The 15,826-nt window shown below is 45.6% G+C and overlaps 1 protein-coding gene across 1 annotated transcript in view; it reads left to right on the top strand.

Moving 5' to 3' along the window:
• PSD (pleckstrin and Sec7 domain containing) overlaps nt 1–15,826 on the top strand; it is a 95,440-nt gene that overhangs the window by 1,710 nt on the left and 77,904 nt on the right. The window contains 2 exon segments of the mRNA XM_033148643.1: nt 12,126–13,218; nt 13,339–13,441. Coding sequence (XP_033004534.1) covers nt 12,250–13,218; nt 13,339–13,441 — 1,072 coding nt within the window. The 5' untranslated portion in view covers nt 12,126–12,249.

Below are 15,826 nucleotides of genomic sequence, written 5' to 3'. Positions count from 1 at the left end.
AACGAAACAGCAGGAGCTTCTAATGAGAAATCCAGCAACTACAAAAGAGATTATGGGCTCATATAACTGTACATAATTGGAGTGGTGGCAATTATGCTGCAAAAGTGCACTCAACATATTTTCTTCAAATGTGCCATCTTTTCGTCCATATCAAGCTGCAGAGAGAGAGAGAGAGAGAGAGAGAGAGAGAGAGAGAGAGAGAGATTGGTTCTAAATACTTCCAGAAAGCCATCTATGCATTTTCCTGGAACTGGAGATGCCAGAAAGCCACCTTTTCCTCTTCACCAACCACTCCTTGAAGCAATTCCCCCTCCCAAAAGAAATGTATCATTATTATTTAAAATTAAGGGGGTGAACATACCCGTACATTTAAGTCACTGAATTACACATGACATTTTAAAAATAAAGGACAGCCTGCCTGAAGCATGAGAGTGGGGAGGTGCAAAGCAAACAGCAGAATAAGCTACTCAGTTTGCTACTCAGTACATCTCTGATGTACATTTGCATTCTGAGCAGGAGGAGCTGAGCCCCGTAAGCCTGGACACAAGAGCCTTGGGAGATACAAACACCCTGTCTCCTAATAAGAAGATGAGTGTGTACTGTATATGTGTTGCCTGGTTTTCTTGGTTTTTTTAAAAAAAATCCTGGCAGGTAGGTCCATCCTCCTCGAAACAGCATTTCCCAGCACCCATCCTTGGCTTTGTGTGTGCTTTAGCCAGTAGCCTCCACACTATCAAAGGCAGAATTAATTATATAGCTATTAAGACCAGACCAGACCTGCCCTGCTACTTATCTACTAGGTGTGTTCCTGATTATATCAACAGCTGCCTTGGCAAGATACTGTCACAGTCATAAAAAAAAGCTTCCTTTGCCTCCCCAACTTAAACCGAACCTGCATCAGTTGACACTGTCTCCCATCGTGACCCTGGAAGGGCCACCTTCACCTGCTTGGCTTTTTCTCTGAGCCTTGGAGCCCAAGGGTTAAAAGTGGCTCGGAACTTGTTTACTGTCTCTTGGATTCTCCAGGAGCTCATTCCCTCCTGGTACAGATGGATGTCACATCTATTCAGGGCTGATCCTTGCTGAGCCAAGAGAACTGGGCCGATCCACGGTGAGGATCAGCTGCGTGTCTCCCAGTAGGTGGGAGGGACTGGCAGGCAGAACCATAAATATCACTCTGGCCGGAGGTGAGACTTGGTGAGGTGAGGTAGCAAGGGCAAAGGACTATGCCCAAGTCCAGGAATGCTGTGTTGTGTGTGTGAAACTTCCTTCTTCTGTCATTGTGTGCTGCCCTCTTATCTATTCCTGGTTCAAGAGACTCCCTTGATAGCAACCAGCATAATACAATTTGGAAATCCTAATCAGACTGGTTTAAGAAAACTGGATTTATTCTTATATATTTCCCATATTGATGTGTGGAGGGTAACTCTTGTTTGTGGGGTTGCATATATGGAGGATGGTGGTGCTTTGAGATTCATCTGTGGAGAGTTAAGCAGTATGAGCGTGTCTCAGGATTGCATATGAGTGCAGTCAGATGTGCCCACAATGTGTGCTGGGCAAGGTATTATTCATACCTGAGCAGAACTTAAATGATTCTTTGTGGTTTGGTCCGCTGTCATGAAGTCTTTCCCTGCTGTAAAACATGTGCTCTACTCAATGATGTGGGTTTTTTTGGGGGGGAGAGTCCGGTGCCCCAAATCACTTTGAATCTGACTTGGTGTGTTTATTTGACTTACAAGTAAACCAACAAAGCATCATCTTAATTGTAGGATATACTTCACAAGTATATCAAAGTTTTTCCAACAACCACTGAAATAGTTGACAGGGAGGAAGAGGTGGAATCAAAGCACACTTACAGTGCAATCATGAGTATTTTCTGATAAACTGAGTTTTAGTCTCTAATGTGTGTTTAGAATTGTGACACGAATGTTGTCGTTATATTCAAACGAATGACAGGGATATCTGTACGTATTTTAAGACCTGACAGTTCAGTGGCATGTTCTCCACCTTGCATTATTCAAATGCAACAACAAAATGTAGAACAGGGAAACTGTTCACACCAAAGAGATCTGCATAGATGTACCAGGTATATTGGTATTTGCTAGGTATGATTTCTCTTCTCATGCTGCATCCACATGTTTGTCCAGTGCATGCAGAGGGAGGCAGGGGGGAGGCAGAATTACACACGGATCTCTGTGTTAGATGCTTGGAAACCCCAGTCATGCCAAGGTACAGTCCTGCTATATATGTACAACCTGCTCTCACCTTCTGCAGAATGCCCAGAGGTGAAGCCCAGGTCTGCAGTTGCCAACCTACTTATTGCATTGGGGGAAGGGCTATAGCTCAGCATCTGCTTTGCCTGCAGAAGATACCTGAGTTCAATCCCTGGCATCTCCCGGTGGGCCAGAATGCCCCCTGCCTTAAATCCTGGAGAGCTACAACAATACTGACCTACATGCAGTGGCGTAGCATTGGTTGCAGGTGCCCAGGGTGTGTGCCGGGCAGGAGGGTGCATGTGTTGGGCAGCCCTTGCCATGCTGGGGTCACTTGCGCAGAGTCGCCTGGTCTGTGCCCCCTCCAAAAATGTGTGCCTTGGGCCACAACCCCCAGCACCCCCAATGCTATGCCCCTGGCAACATGGACCAGTGGTCGAACTCAGTGCTAGGCGGCACCCTATGTTCCTTGATAATAAAAAGAGAGAGAGATGGCTGTTTGAAAAAGTAAACAGCAATCTTGAAACTGCCTTATTTATGGGTATTGCATCCATTCCTTACATTTCTAATTAATCCTATGAAACAATGCATTTTCGGAAGTGAAAAAAATTCTGTGGGAAATCTAAAGTGGCAGCGGTGTTCTGTTTCTGACTCTGCTTCTCCTGCTTCCATTCCTGCATGCTGCCCCCTCTTCATCTTTCTCCTTCTCTCCCCTCCCACCCTGAAAGGATCAAGGTGACTACTACAAGCAGTGTCAGCCCTAATCCTGTGAGCCTCTGCCTTCCTGAAGGGGTGGTGGCAACTGCAGGTGCTCCCAGCTCCCAGCAGCACATCTTTTTCCCCACTGAGGGCTGGGATTTCGGGTTCCCGCTTTCCCGGTGGAAAAGTGCTGCTGCTGTCTATTCCAGGGAGAAGCCCCACCCCATAAATGGTGCAGTTTCCCTAGGGGCCTTGTAGGAAAAAACAAAACAAGGCAAAATGTTCTGCTGAGCGCACCTGTGGTTACTGCTATCTCTGGATTTCCCTTTCCCTGCCCAAAGGTAAGGCTGAATACACACCATACATTTAAAGCAACACACACACCCCACAAATCCTGGGGACTGTTGTTTGCTGAAGGTACTGGGAACTATAGCTTTGCGAGAGGTAAACTACACTTCCCAGGGTTCTTGGGAGGGGAGTGTGTTTTGAATGTATAGCGTATATGCAGCAGACACACTCCACCTTGACCTCTTTGGGAATGAACCAGGAATGCCTGTGCATCCCTCCATGACTCTAACAGATATAATTATTATTATTATTATTATTATTATTATTATTATTATTATTATTATTTATTATTTATACCCCGTCTGATCTCTGTTCCTGTTTAGTGCAGTCAGCCTCTCCCTAGGGAGGTTTTGGCTGGCGCCTTCATTATATACCTTTAGGTGCCAGGCAGAAACATTCCTCTTTAGCCAGGTCTTTGGCTGATTGGCATCCGATTTCCTTCTAAAATGTGTTGGGGAGGGGGGATTATTGGGCTGTTCTTGTTTTATATTCAATATGTATTTTGTGATTTTTATAGTGTGATTTTATGTTGCAAACCACCCTGAGACTTGCGGGTACAGGGTGGTATACAAATTTAAATAACAACAACAACAACAACAACAACAACAACAACAACAACAACAACAACAACAACTTTGCTGAGGGTAGAGCCAATGTGTGCAGCGCATCCGCCTAAAGCACAGATTTACACCAGTTAAGGCTTTTTAAAACAGGCTTTTAAAAATTGTAGCATAGCTTCCCTGTGAAGAACAGGACAACTGTTGTTGTTGTTGTTGTTGAATTTAGTATACTGTGTAATGCCCAAATAGACCTCTAAGCAGTTCACAAAACATAAAAACCAATTGCACAACACTGTTAAAATACACAATAATTAAAAGCACACTGCAATTAAAATACACAATAACACAATCCTATTAAAACATTACAGTATAACCAGCCATTTTTAAAATACGCAGTAAACCAATCCTATTAAAACGGCACTGTGCAAGAGACTTGGGTCAAGAGATGGAGGGAATGCTTATGTAAATTGGTGCATCTTCAGAAGTTGTTGGAATGCCAGTACAAATGCAGTCTCTCCTATTTCAGCAGCGAGGGCCTTCCACAGCTCTGGTGCCATCAGTGGAACAGCCCATGTCCACATCACCACAAGCTGATAACCAGCAAGCTGTGGTAAGACTATCTAGCTGTCTTAATACAAAGAAATTTCAGAAATAGACTGGAAAGAGAAGTGGCTGAATTGCAACTAATCACCAAACTTAAAACCATGGAGAAACCTGGTCTGAACAAAGACATTGGATTCTTATCTCATTATACATAACAAAGCTATCTTTAGCCATCTCACCCCTTGCCTTTCCCTGCAAGACTAATTGCAGCCTTTAAGAGTCGTCAACAGGTTTTCCACACCTATCAGCTGATCACCCATTCCCACCACCCTTCTGAGTAATACCCCTCCCTACTCCCTCACTATATTTAAGGATCTGGTGACTTCTGTTTCAGTGTATCTGAAGAAGTGTGCATGCACACGAAAGCTCATACCAAGTACAAACTCAGTTGGTCTCGAAGGTGCTACTGGAAAGAATTTTCTATTTTGTTTCGACTATGGCAGACCAACACGGCTACCCACCTGTAACTAGGTTCCACTTGTTGACCATAATGCTCTTACTGGGCAATGGAGGGGAAGTTAGTCTTCCAGATAACCTGATCCAGAGTTGCGTAGGGTTTTATATCATGAGGAGTTTGCGGGGGTGAGGACTGCACACAGACAGAATCATAGAGTTGGAAGGGACCCTGAGTATCATCTAGTCCAAGCCTTTGCAACACAGGAATATGCTGCTGTCTCATACGGGGATCAAACCTGCAAATTTGGCCTTATCAGCACCATGCTCTCACTGAATGAGCTATCCAGGCTGACTGAACCATATGTGAGTAATAAGGCCTTAGAAGTGGATTGGATTAGCACAGACATGGTATGGAGCACCATTCATTCCCTGGGCAGCAGCATTCTGCACCAGCTGCAGCCTACAGACCAGGTGTGAGGAATGCACCAAATATAATGCATTACAGTAGTACAAATGTGAGGTTGCCGATGTGTCAATCACAGTGGTCAAGCTATCCCTATCCAAAACAGGGTGCAGTTGATGCAACGGCTGAATCTGTTGATAGGTGCTCTTTGCTGTGGAGGTCTCCTATGCAAATATGGTTCCAATAAGAACACCTCCATATAGAATGGGAGGGGGATCCCATTTCAAATTTAAAAGGGGAAATCAGTGGTGGCTGTTCTTTCACAGGAGCAGTCATGCTCCAGTCAGCTGATCCGTTCACCTAAGCTTTCCCCCCTGGCTCAGGGTGGATTTTCCTTGAACACACTTGCCCCCATCATGCTTAAGAAATCCTGGGGTGGGAAAACTCTCTAAGAACTGGTCACTGCTTGGCAGGGGGTTGGACTGGATGGCCCTTGTGGTCTCTTCCAACTCTATGATTCTATGTAAGCAAGGCAAGGTATTTAAATGGGGTAAGGAATTGTATTGTGTATTTATCATAAATGTCCATTAAAAGACGGTAAAGCTTCTGGGTCGAAGAATAACTGTTCTGATTTAATTTGTGCATTTCTTTGGTTAACAATTCTTAGAAATTAAGGTACAGGTAGGCCTTTGGGCTTGGCAACAGAACTAAGGAGATTTCCATTCTTTATAAAGAAATTATGAGATTTCCATTCAAATTGTTGGAGTCACACCAGGAAAACAGTACACCCACCTAACCTGGTTAGATACAGCTCATTCAGATGTGACCTTTAACGACCTAAAATAACCTGGATCCTCAAACAAACAAACAAACAAACAAACAAAACCCTTCCTAGTTCAGCACAAGGTGTCAGGCTTATCTCACACCGCTTAATTACATTTCAGTGCTGTGTTTTTGACTGGCAGCTGTCCTCAGCGAATTACAAAAATAAAATGAAAACAATGAATTATAACTATATGCATAAATTGTTAATTCAGCTGCTGTGATCTAGGATAAGGCTTCAGTCTGGGAGAAGGAGCCAGAAGCCCACAGGTCAGGTCTGTGGCCTCTTCTCCTCAGCCCCATTCATCACCACAGGGTCATTTGGTGGGGGTCTTCATTCTAAGCCTAAGTGCCACACAGGGCAGGGGGAGGTGATTTTTGTTGGGGTGGCAGCTGGGGAGAAAAGAGAAGGGAGAGAAAGTTTGGGACAAGGAAAGAGGGAGAATGAGGTGGCTATTAAGGAGAAAGACAAGGTGATCCCAACATGCAGCCTGAGAGATTATCCTGAGAGAATGCAGATCTAGATTAAAAAAAAAACCACTTCCCCACTCCTGCCTCCAATGTTTGTCGGTTTTATTAAACCTCCCAAAGGAGGTTTTGACTGTGTGGTGTTGACAAATCAAAAATTGTTTTGGAATAATCTTTTGGAACCCAGTGGTTTTGTCCGTCTCTAGTGGTCCATGATGACTGTTTACTGCTATGAACAAAAAGTCTATGGGGAGGCGAGCCGGGGTGGGGACAATAATCCAATAAACCCAGGACCACTTTCCCAGGAAAAAACATTTCCACCTTCAACCTAGACCAGGCATAGGCAAACTCCGGCCCTCCAGATGTTTGGGACTAAAATTCCCATCATCCCTAGCTAATAGGACCAGTGGTCAGGGATGGTGGGAATTGTAGTCCGAAAAATCTGGAGGGCCGGAGTTTGCCTATGCCTGACCTAGACAGCTCCATCCACCCACTTCTAGCATCTGCCTTGTGAACTGGCACTCGGGCAGAAGAAATGTTCAGTGCTGGGGTTTGGGATTTCCAGCTCCTGAATACAGCAAAGATCCCAGAGAGGCATTAGGGTTGCACTGGTAACTGTGGTCACAAAAGAGATGGGACATTGCAGGTGCACAGTTGTGGGTTGTGAATTTGTCACCGTTGCTCTGTGTGCAATCACTTCTTCCCCCATGCCTGTTGGGTAACTTTCCTTCTTACGTATCGCGTCTTCTTGTAGCCCTGTCCCATTCCAGGGAAGCTACACTGTTCATATCTCCCATCAAGATTGGATTTTCCTTCAAATATTTAAATAGGATTTCTTCAAGTCTCTTATAAAAGTCAGGTTTTTCCCCTCATTATGTGCATATACGCCTATTAACATTTTTTTCCTCCTTGTGATGTTATCGGTATTATCCTTTGTTGTTGTTCAGTCGTTTAGTCGTGTCCGACTCTTCGTGACCCCATGGACCAGAGCACGCCAGGCACGCCTATCCTTCACTGCCTCTCGCAGTTTGGCCAAACTCATGTTAGTAGCTTCGAGAACACTGTCCAACCATCTCATCCTCTGTCGTCCCCTTCTCCATGTGCCCTCCATCTTTCCCAACATCAGGGTCTTTTCCAGGGAGTCTTCTCTTCTCATGAGGTGGCCAAAGTAATAATTGCTTTGGATCTAATTCTGGTTTAAAAACATTACCACGCCCCTCTTCTTTCTCACGTCAGAGGTCACAAAGTCCTTTCCCAATCTTTTATTGATCATAATTCTTCTATGTATCTTCACAGTATGCGTTTCCTGAAAGCAGATTGCATCCAAATTTAACTTTTTTACCACATGTTGGATCTTACTCCTTTTAGTTTTATTATTGATTCCATTTACATTCCAAGTTAAGATTTCTCAACCCCATCTTATCCTTTATTTATCTCTCTTCTCCACTTCTGTTGGTTCTTCTTCTTCTTCTTCATGTCCTGCTACCAAACCAAATGCTCTTTCTCCTGCTAATTCTTTTCCATATTTTCCACAGGGGTATTTTCTAATACTGTAGATGTAGAAGCAGACTTTGAAAAATACTTACAAAAGTCTCCAGATAACACAGCTGTTGGGCACATGGGTTTTGTATTCTTCCTCATTGCCCCTAGTACATGAAGCCATTACTGCATTGTTCCTTTCTTTTCACAGTACAACTTTTGTAAAGAGCCCAATTTTATATTAAGTTGTGATTTTTTGTAATCTCTTTTTTAAAAAAAATCAGAATATGGAAAAAAGGGATAAAGAGATTACTATCAAATATCCGTTTTTATCGAAACTAAAAAGTTTATCCAATTAAAAACACAAACCAAAAAGAAAAGAAAGATAGAGAGAGGGGGGGATGATAAAGGGAAAAGAGAAAGAGAGAGAGAGAAATTAATGAAAGAAAACAAGAAAAGGAGAAAAAGTTAAGAAAACAAATAACTTCCAGTTCTTCACCTGTCAGCTATATATAAAAGATATTCAGTTCATCCATTCCAATATAACACCCAACAAAACTACTTTCTATGAACCCACAATATCTTCAGTCCACAAACCCAAATGTCATTAATTCATTTTCTTTTTCATGCAAAAAGTCGATAAGAGGCTTCCATTCATTAGTAAATGTTAGCAGTAACTTTTCTCTGATGAAACATGTCAATTCTGCCGTCTCTGCTAAGTCCAATAATTTTAACAACCATTCTTCAATTGTTGGTAGTGACGTGTCTTTCCATTTTTGTGCATATAAAAGTCTCACCACCATAATCATATATTGGAACCTATGATTTTTGCAATCTCAGTGAGAGTGGGCTTGAGTATAGAAACTGGACTTCCTTTATGGAGAAATTGGGAACAAGAAGTATGGTGTACCACCCTGCCTCATCTTTGATGCCCTTTCCCTCCAAAGGACATAAACTAAGCCCATCAGTTTTCTGAATGTACTGGTGCCTGTTCAGAATGTTTATCAGCTGAATTCATGACCTCTTACGGTGGTCCAGAGTGATTTAATTGGTGTGCATTTGTGGCAGTAGCAACGTTTCACTTCTTGAGAGCACTCCACTTCCCAGATTTATGCCGGTGGAACGATTCAGTGGGATTTCCAATAATCCAATGGAAAACAATATTGTAGACTGGCCTTTAATAAAGAAAAATAAAGCACATTCTACTCTCGGCAGGCAAGGTGGCTATCGTGAGAATCCTCCCTTGCTCATCCCTCCCCCCCCCCCCGTCAGAGAAGATGCTGATCCTGACATTTCTACTTGTCCTGTTGATGAGCTTTCTGTGCCCTAAGTAATGGGAGGTCTTGATTAATCCCTGCTGTGACTTGCTGGGGAGGCCATCTACTGCTGAGCAGGTTCTTAATCGCCCCCTTTTTTTGCCAGATGCTGCCAAAGCCCATTACTGCTATCCCATAATCTCTTGCTCTTTCTGTGCTGAATGATGAGAGTAATTGGTCCTTGCCCTCACTTTTAACAAAGCCTCTTTACGTTCGGGCAGCTTATTATGGCGGCTTCTGGCTAAAATCTTCGGGGCCATCTTGAAGAAAATGCTGCAGGTAGTTGGGACTGTCAGAGGCGGAGAGAGAGAAGATTTGGGGAGGTGGAGAGGGAGGCAGACAGATCTCGCGCACAGGCACACCACACTAAAATGGATAGAAGCTGCACACAACCATTAGTATGGACCCACTAGAGATAGGCAGAGGCTCCATTCTCATTTATAAGCCTCAATCACCAATGTATGTTGGGTGGGCTCAGAATATTCTCCATGGCCACTTCATGCCGGATGTTGTTTCTATATGGAGAGAGCCTCTTCATCAGCTTCCCAACCTGAGTACTTGGAGCAGCAAAATAACCATGGTGCGGTTCCTCATACCTGATGAATGGTACATGTGTGCTCTTTCTTTCCCAGAGATCGATAGTACACCACAGCACCAAGTGTCCCTATTTTCCTGAGACTGCCCCAGATTTATAGAAGCCATCCCAGTTTTGGATTTGATCCTGGAATGTCCTGCTTTTCCTTTGGATGTCCCTGTTTTCATCGGAGAATTGTCGGAGGGTATGGAGTTACATGAGTCCTGAACCAAGGAGATAAGTAACTATACAACCTCTAAGAAGACATCTGAAGGCAGCCCTGCATAGGGAAGGGTTTTTTTTAATGTTTCATGTTTTTGTTGTGTTTTTGTATATACTGTTGGAAGCTGCCCAGAGTGGCTGGGGCAACCCAGTCAGATGGGCGGGCTATAAATAATAACATTATCATCATCATCATCATCATCATTATTAAGTATTATTATCGAATCGGACAACCCTATTTTCATTGGAGAAATGTTGGAGGGTATGAGATTCCTGGGATTCCTCCCCCCCCCCCGCGCGCCATCTAGAGTTTCACAACCTTAAAATTAACTATCTGTGGCGAAATTAACGAAGGCTATCTTGCAGTCAGCTGTTCAAAGAAAAACATGGTTCCTATTCTTGCTGTTCTCTGTGTTGTGGAGCCCTCCTGTCAAGGAAATATCTCATTACTCACCCAGTGTAAGATATTCCACCTTCTCCTTCTTTAGCAGAGCTTATCTTTTCATTCAGTGAAGCAAACAGCTCACGTGTGTGTGTGTGTGTGTGTGTGTGTGTGTGTGTGTGTGTGAAACAAACCATTAATAGTAGAGAAATGTAGCATAGTAACATACTGACTGAGAGAAATGAAACATCTTGAGGTACGTGACAGTTAACCTCTTTTTTTAAAAAAACTGACAACCTGGAGGAGCCGGTTCTAGATTCTAGATTCTAGATCGCAGCATAAAAACCCTGCCCAATAGAGGCAAGGTATTCTACTAATCAAAAAAGGCATCTCCAAACATTATCTGCATAACTGAACAACTTAGGTCAAGGGTAACTCAAGAATCGCCTGAACCCTTATACCCGAGCTGGCGAGGCTCACTTGATAACAATAAATAGTATCGTTGGCCCATTATTATGGGGCACTTTGTCACTAGTGGTTCAGTGGGCACCTTCTGTTTAAACTTTCAAACACCCGCTGTATGTTGTAGTGGTTAGAGCTGGCTTCCTCAAACACGGACCTTCAGATGTTTTTGGCCTACAACTCCCATCATCCCTAGCTAGCAGGACCAGTGGTCAGGGATGATGGGAATTGTAGTCTCAAAACATCTGGAGGGCTGAGTTTGAGGAAGCCTGGGTTAGAGTGTCAGACTAGGACCTGAGTGGCCAGGGTTCAAATCCCAACTCGGGTACGGAGCTTCTTGGGTGATCTTGGACCTCTCGGCCTAACCCACCTAACAGGGTGGTTGTGAGGATAAAAAATGGGAAGAAGGGAACTGTGTACATCACCTTGTTCTGCTTGGTGGAAATATGGGCTATAAAAGGCAATAAAATACAATACATAAAACTTTTTCTATTCTGCCAGGCCTATGCAGACAACTAAGAATACATCTTTCTGCACTGGTTTAATTGATGTCTGTAGTAAAAAAAAAAATTGTGTGGTTTACTTATTTTAATAAGTAAAATAAAATAATTTTGTTTTAGAGATTTTTCCAAGAACAGGATGACTGGGCATTATAAGGCAATTCTTTGTGCAATTTCAAAGTAACACACTCACAAGAATGCTTCCTTATAGGAAGTTATTTTGTGAAAAATAAACCATGGAACCAAGTAAAACATATATATACATTTTTGGCCCCATCACTTTTGCCTCTGGCCATGCCCGTCACTGCCATGTGGCCCTCAGAAAGTTGGGCAGAAGAGAATGTGGCCTTCAAGCTGGAAAAATGTTTTCTTTCCCTTCTAAATTTAAAATCACGGAGTTAGAAGGAATCACAAGGATCATCTAGATTCTAGTCCAACCCCCTGCAACGCAGGAATATTTTGCCAATGCGGGGCTTGAACTCCCAGCCCTGAGATTAAGAGTCTTGTGCTCTACCAACTGAGCTATCCCTCATTCCCTGCTCCTTGTTCTCTAGCCTTGTTTGTGGACTCCTGCAATGTAGGGTCAGTCCGCAAGCTCTCCCTCCCTATCTCAGCGTGTCTCTAAATCAAATGTGCCGCTGAGATCCTCACCTCTTAACTTTTTGCGTTTGCTTTCAGGGCCACGTAGCACGGCTTACTCCCGCTGGATTTCTTACCTCAGCGCTGCTTGGGAAGTTCCGCTCCTGCTCCTCGCCTTTCCCCGTTCGGCTCCGAATCCGTTTCGCCCGCTCTTTCCTCCAGGATGTCCCAGGCAGGAGCAGTCATGTGCTTTCACCCTGAGGGAGACCACGCCATGTCCCCTCAGCGCTTTGCCCGAGAGCTGAAGAGGAGGCCTTGGCTGTCGCCGTCCAAGAATGTGGAACCTGCTGCCTTGAACCCCCAGCACTGCCTCACGCCCAACCTCAACGCCGGCAGGATCCATCTCCTGCGCAAGGGGCTCACCGTGGAGGCCAAGCGCTCACAACTGGGCATGTATAACAGCACCGGCTCCCTCATCCGGAAGGTCACGGAGATGGGTTACCTTGGCAACAGCAACTGCCCCAACTCAGGGAGAGTGACAGCTCCGTGCACACCGCTGAGGAGCAGGCCTCCGCCCTCACTGTGCTCCCCAGGCAGCCGCATCCCCCTGGTGGCCTCAGCCCCCGGCGGTCAAAGCTCCGTGGTGACCTTCCGCTTCATCGAGAAGGCCAGTGTCAAAACTTTAAATGGCCTCCCTCTGGTGGAGTCCAGGAAGGAGAGTGGCTTGAGCAGGAGTTTGGAGCTCGGGGAAGCCCTCCATTTCGGAAGCCCGGCAAGGAAGCAGGGAAGCGGTTGCCCTGTGGCCCAAAATCTACATTCCCCACAGCGTAACACCGCAGCGTCCCCGGAACCTGTCTCTCAAGAGGCAAATGAGAGCATCAAAGTGAAGACGAACGAGTCTGTCTTGGCCGGTACTGGCCCTGCTGTGGAACAGGCCCCACTGGCCCTCAGCAGTAAAGGCCAGGAACACCTTAGTCATAAGCTGAAGCTGGAGACATCTGCTTCGGACCCTCTCCTGGCTGGAAACAGGTTCCTTTTGGGAGCACAGTCTTCCCTGAGCCTGGGCAATGGGAGCCCACATTCTCTCAATGCCAACTGCCTCTCCAGCTCCCTCACCAACGGCATGATCAGCCCTTCCAACGACATCTCAGCGCTATGGAGAAGCCCACAGAGCAGGGAGTCCCAGTACCAGGTAATTCAGAGTCCCTTCCCTGCCAGGAATGGCATCTCCTCTGCCTCTTCTTCCTACATCTTCCTCCATCCCATGCAAGGAACCTCACAAATAAGCATTTTCTCTCTCTCTCTTTTACAGGGGAGTCCATGGGCATATTCCCGAGAGAGCTCTGCCCACGCCCAGCGCATCGCCAAGGCTAAGTGGGAATTCTTCTACGGCTCCCTGGACCCTCCTGGGACAGGTAATGAGCTTGATGCTAGTACTGGTAGGGGAGAGCATTTGCAGATATGAAAATCAGCATCTCTTCAGCATTCGACCCTCAAAAATGGTATCCTGGCTCAGGTTCCACATACTGTGATGGATGCAGTCGCGGGGGCGCATTTGGATGCTGGCGGTTGCCGACTTTTATAGAGGAATGTCCAATGTGGCTGCCAGATTCAGACAATGCAGGAACAGGAGACGTGCACCCTTAGATAGCAGGCTTCAAATGCAAAATGGGCTCTCATTCGATGGGCTGCTGGTTGGGTGGTGATAAGCTGAAATTCAACAAGGAAAATATGTAAGGAGAGAAGAATCATGTGCATGGGTGTGGAACAACGCACAGGTAGCTGTGGGAAAGACCTGAGATGAACAGGGGGACCCTCGTCCAACCCTTTGTGGGTGTTGAAATGTGAATCGCAGCATTCACTTCCTATGAGGAAGTGGACCTACCATTTGCTAGAGGTCCCGAGAAACTCCTCCTTTTGCATAGGTCCATCCCTGGGATGTTGCGTGCAAGGGCCTAAGGGCTAGGAAAGCTGCAAGTGGTTTTCCATAGTGTCCTCTCCAGCTATTTTTCCTGAGATATGCCCCAGAAGCAACTGATACACTCTACACTTCCTGCTGGAAGTGCTCCTCATTCAGACTCTGTTACAGCTTTTTAGGTTGTGATCCACCCTGAGATCTACAGGTGGTATACACATTTTAACAAAAATAGCAAGCTCGGTAAAAATGGAGATAGGTGCTCTTTCCCCCTAGAATACATTCCTTGCAGCGTCTGGGTAGACAGTGGTTGCGTTCGCACATCATGCTAAGACAAATTATTGCTTAGTGCTGCCTCTTGAAGAGGAATCTGCAGCTACTTTGTTCCTTCCTGGATTGTTTTAATAAGTGCAGCAGCTAAGCCAAGGTTTGGTTTACTGCATCATCTGAACCCAGAGCATGGCTAAGCATCTCTCCACCTTAACTACAACCCATAGCCAGGGTCCCTCCGATGGTTACAAGAATGATCCTGAGTTTGGGCAAAATGCTAAGTTAACTGTAGCCTAGCTGCTATCCTGCACTAGCCTCAAAAGTCAGGGGAGGAGTGAAGCAGGCATGAGCTACTCTCTGGGAGCCAGCCCATTTGTGAAGTCACAATAAGCCATACTCTGTCTTAACATTGATATGCAAACCAGATCACTGTGCGGTGAGGAAAAGAGCTATTAACTAAGAGATTGACTGTGTTACATGAGAGGCCTGGTGCCCTCCTGGTTTTGGACCACAGTTCCCATAAGCTCCCATAAGACCCAGTTCCCATAAGACCCAGGTGGCCGATCAGAAGGTCGGCGGTTCGAATCCCTGTCACGGGGTGAGCTCCCGTTGCTCGGTCCCTGCTCCTGCCCACCTAGCAGTTCGAAAGCATGCCGAAAGTGCAAGTAGATAAATAGGGACCGCTCCGGCGGGAAGGTAAACGGCGTTTCCGTGCGCTGCTCTGGTTCGCCAGAAGCGGCTTTGTCATGCTGGCCACATGACCCGGAAGCTGTCTGCGGACAAACGCCGGCTCCCTCGGCCTATAGAGTGAGATGAGCGCCGCAACCCCAGAGTCGGACACGACTGGACCTAATGGTCAGGGGCCCCTTTACCTTCTTTACCTCCCATAAGCTCCAGTCAGCATGGCCATGCTGGCAGGGGTTGATAGGAGTGGTAATTCAAAAGCACCAGGAGGGCACCAAGTTGGGAAAAGCTGGGCTAGAACCTCTCCTTGCAAGCAGGTGCTCTGACTGTGGGCAGACAAAAAGGAAGAGAGGCTGCAGGCCTCCTTCTCAAGCACAAAAGAGAGCAAACGGTAGCGTTTCTATCCCCAAAAAATCTACCCATAAGCTTCCCAGCAGAGCAACACTTGTGAGTGATGCACATCTTTCTTGACTGCACCCGTACAAAGAACAGTGCGCAAACATACTGTGGCCAAGAGGAGCGATGTAAACGATAGGAATGGCCTCATCCATGCACAACCTCAGTAGCCAGGGAAGTATGTGACATGGCAGAGTCATTGCACGAACCTTCAAACAAAGAGGGGAGCGGGTGCTTGCTGATAAGATATTTTTATCAGTAAGCACCAGAGCCTGCTCTGCTCTTTGTTTGATTCTGCATGGTGCTTCTTAACCCCCTTCCTGCAGGCTGATTGTGTGAAGCTGCCTAATGCAGCATCCATAAATATTGGCCCATCCAGCTTAAGACTGATTTATAAAGTCTCAAGTAGAGATTATAAAAAAAAATAGTCCAGTAGCACCTTAGAGACCAACTAAGTTTGTTCTTGGTATAAGCTTTCGTGTGCATGCACACTTCTTCAGATACACTGAAACAGAAGTCACCAGACCCTTATATA

Source organism: Lacerta agilis, chromosome 5, assembly GCF_009819535.1.
Source record: "Lacerta agilis isolate rLacAgi1 chromosome 5, rLacAgi1.pri, whole genome shotgun sequence".
NCBI lineage: Eukaryota > Metazoa > Chordata > Lepidosauria > Squamata > Lacertidae > Lacerta > Lacerta agilis.
Note: the sequence above shows the minus strand (reverse complement) of the source record. Positions and strands in the feature narration are given on the sequence as shown.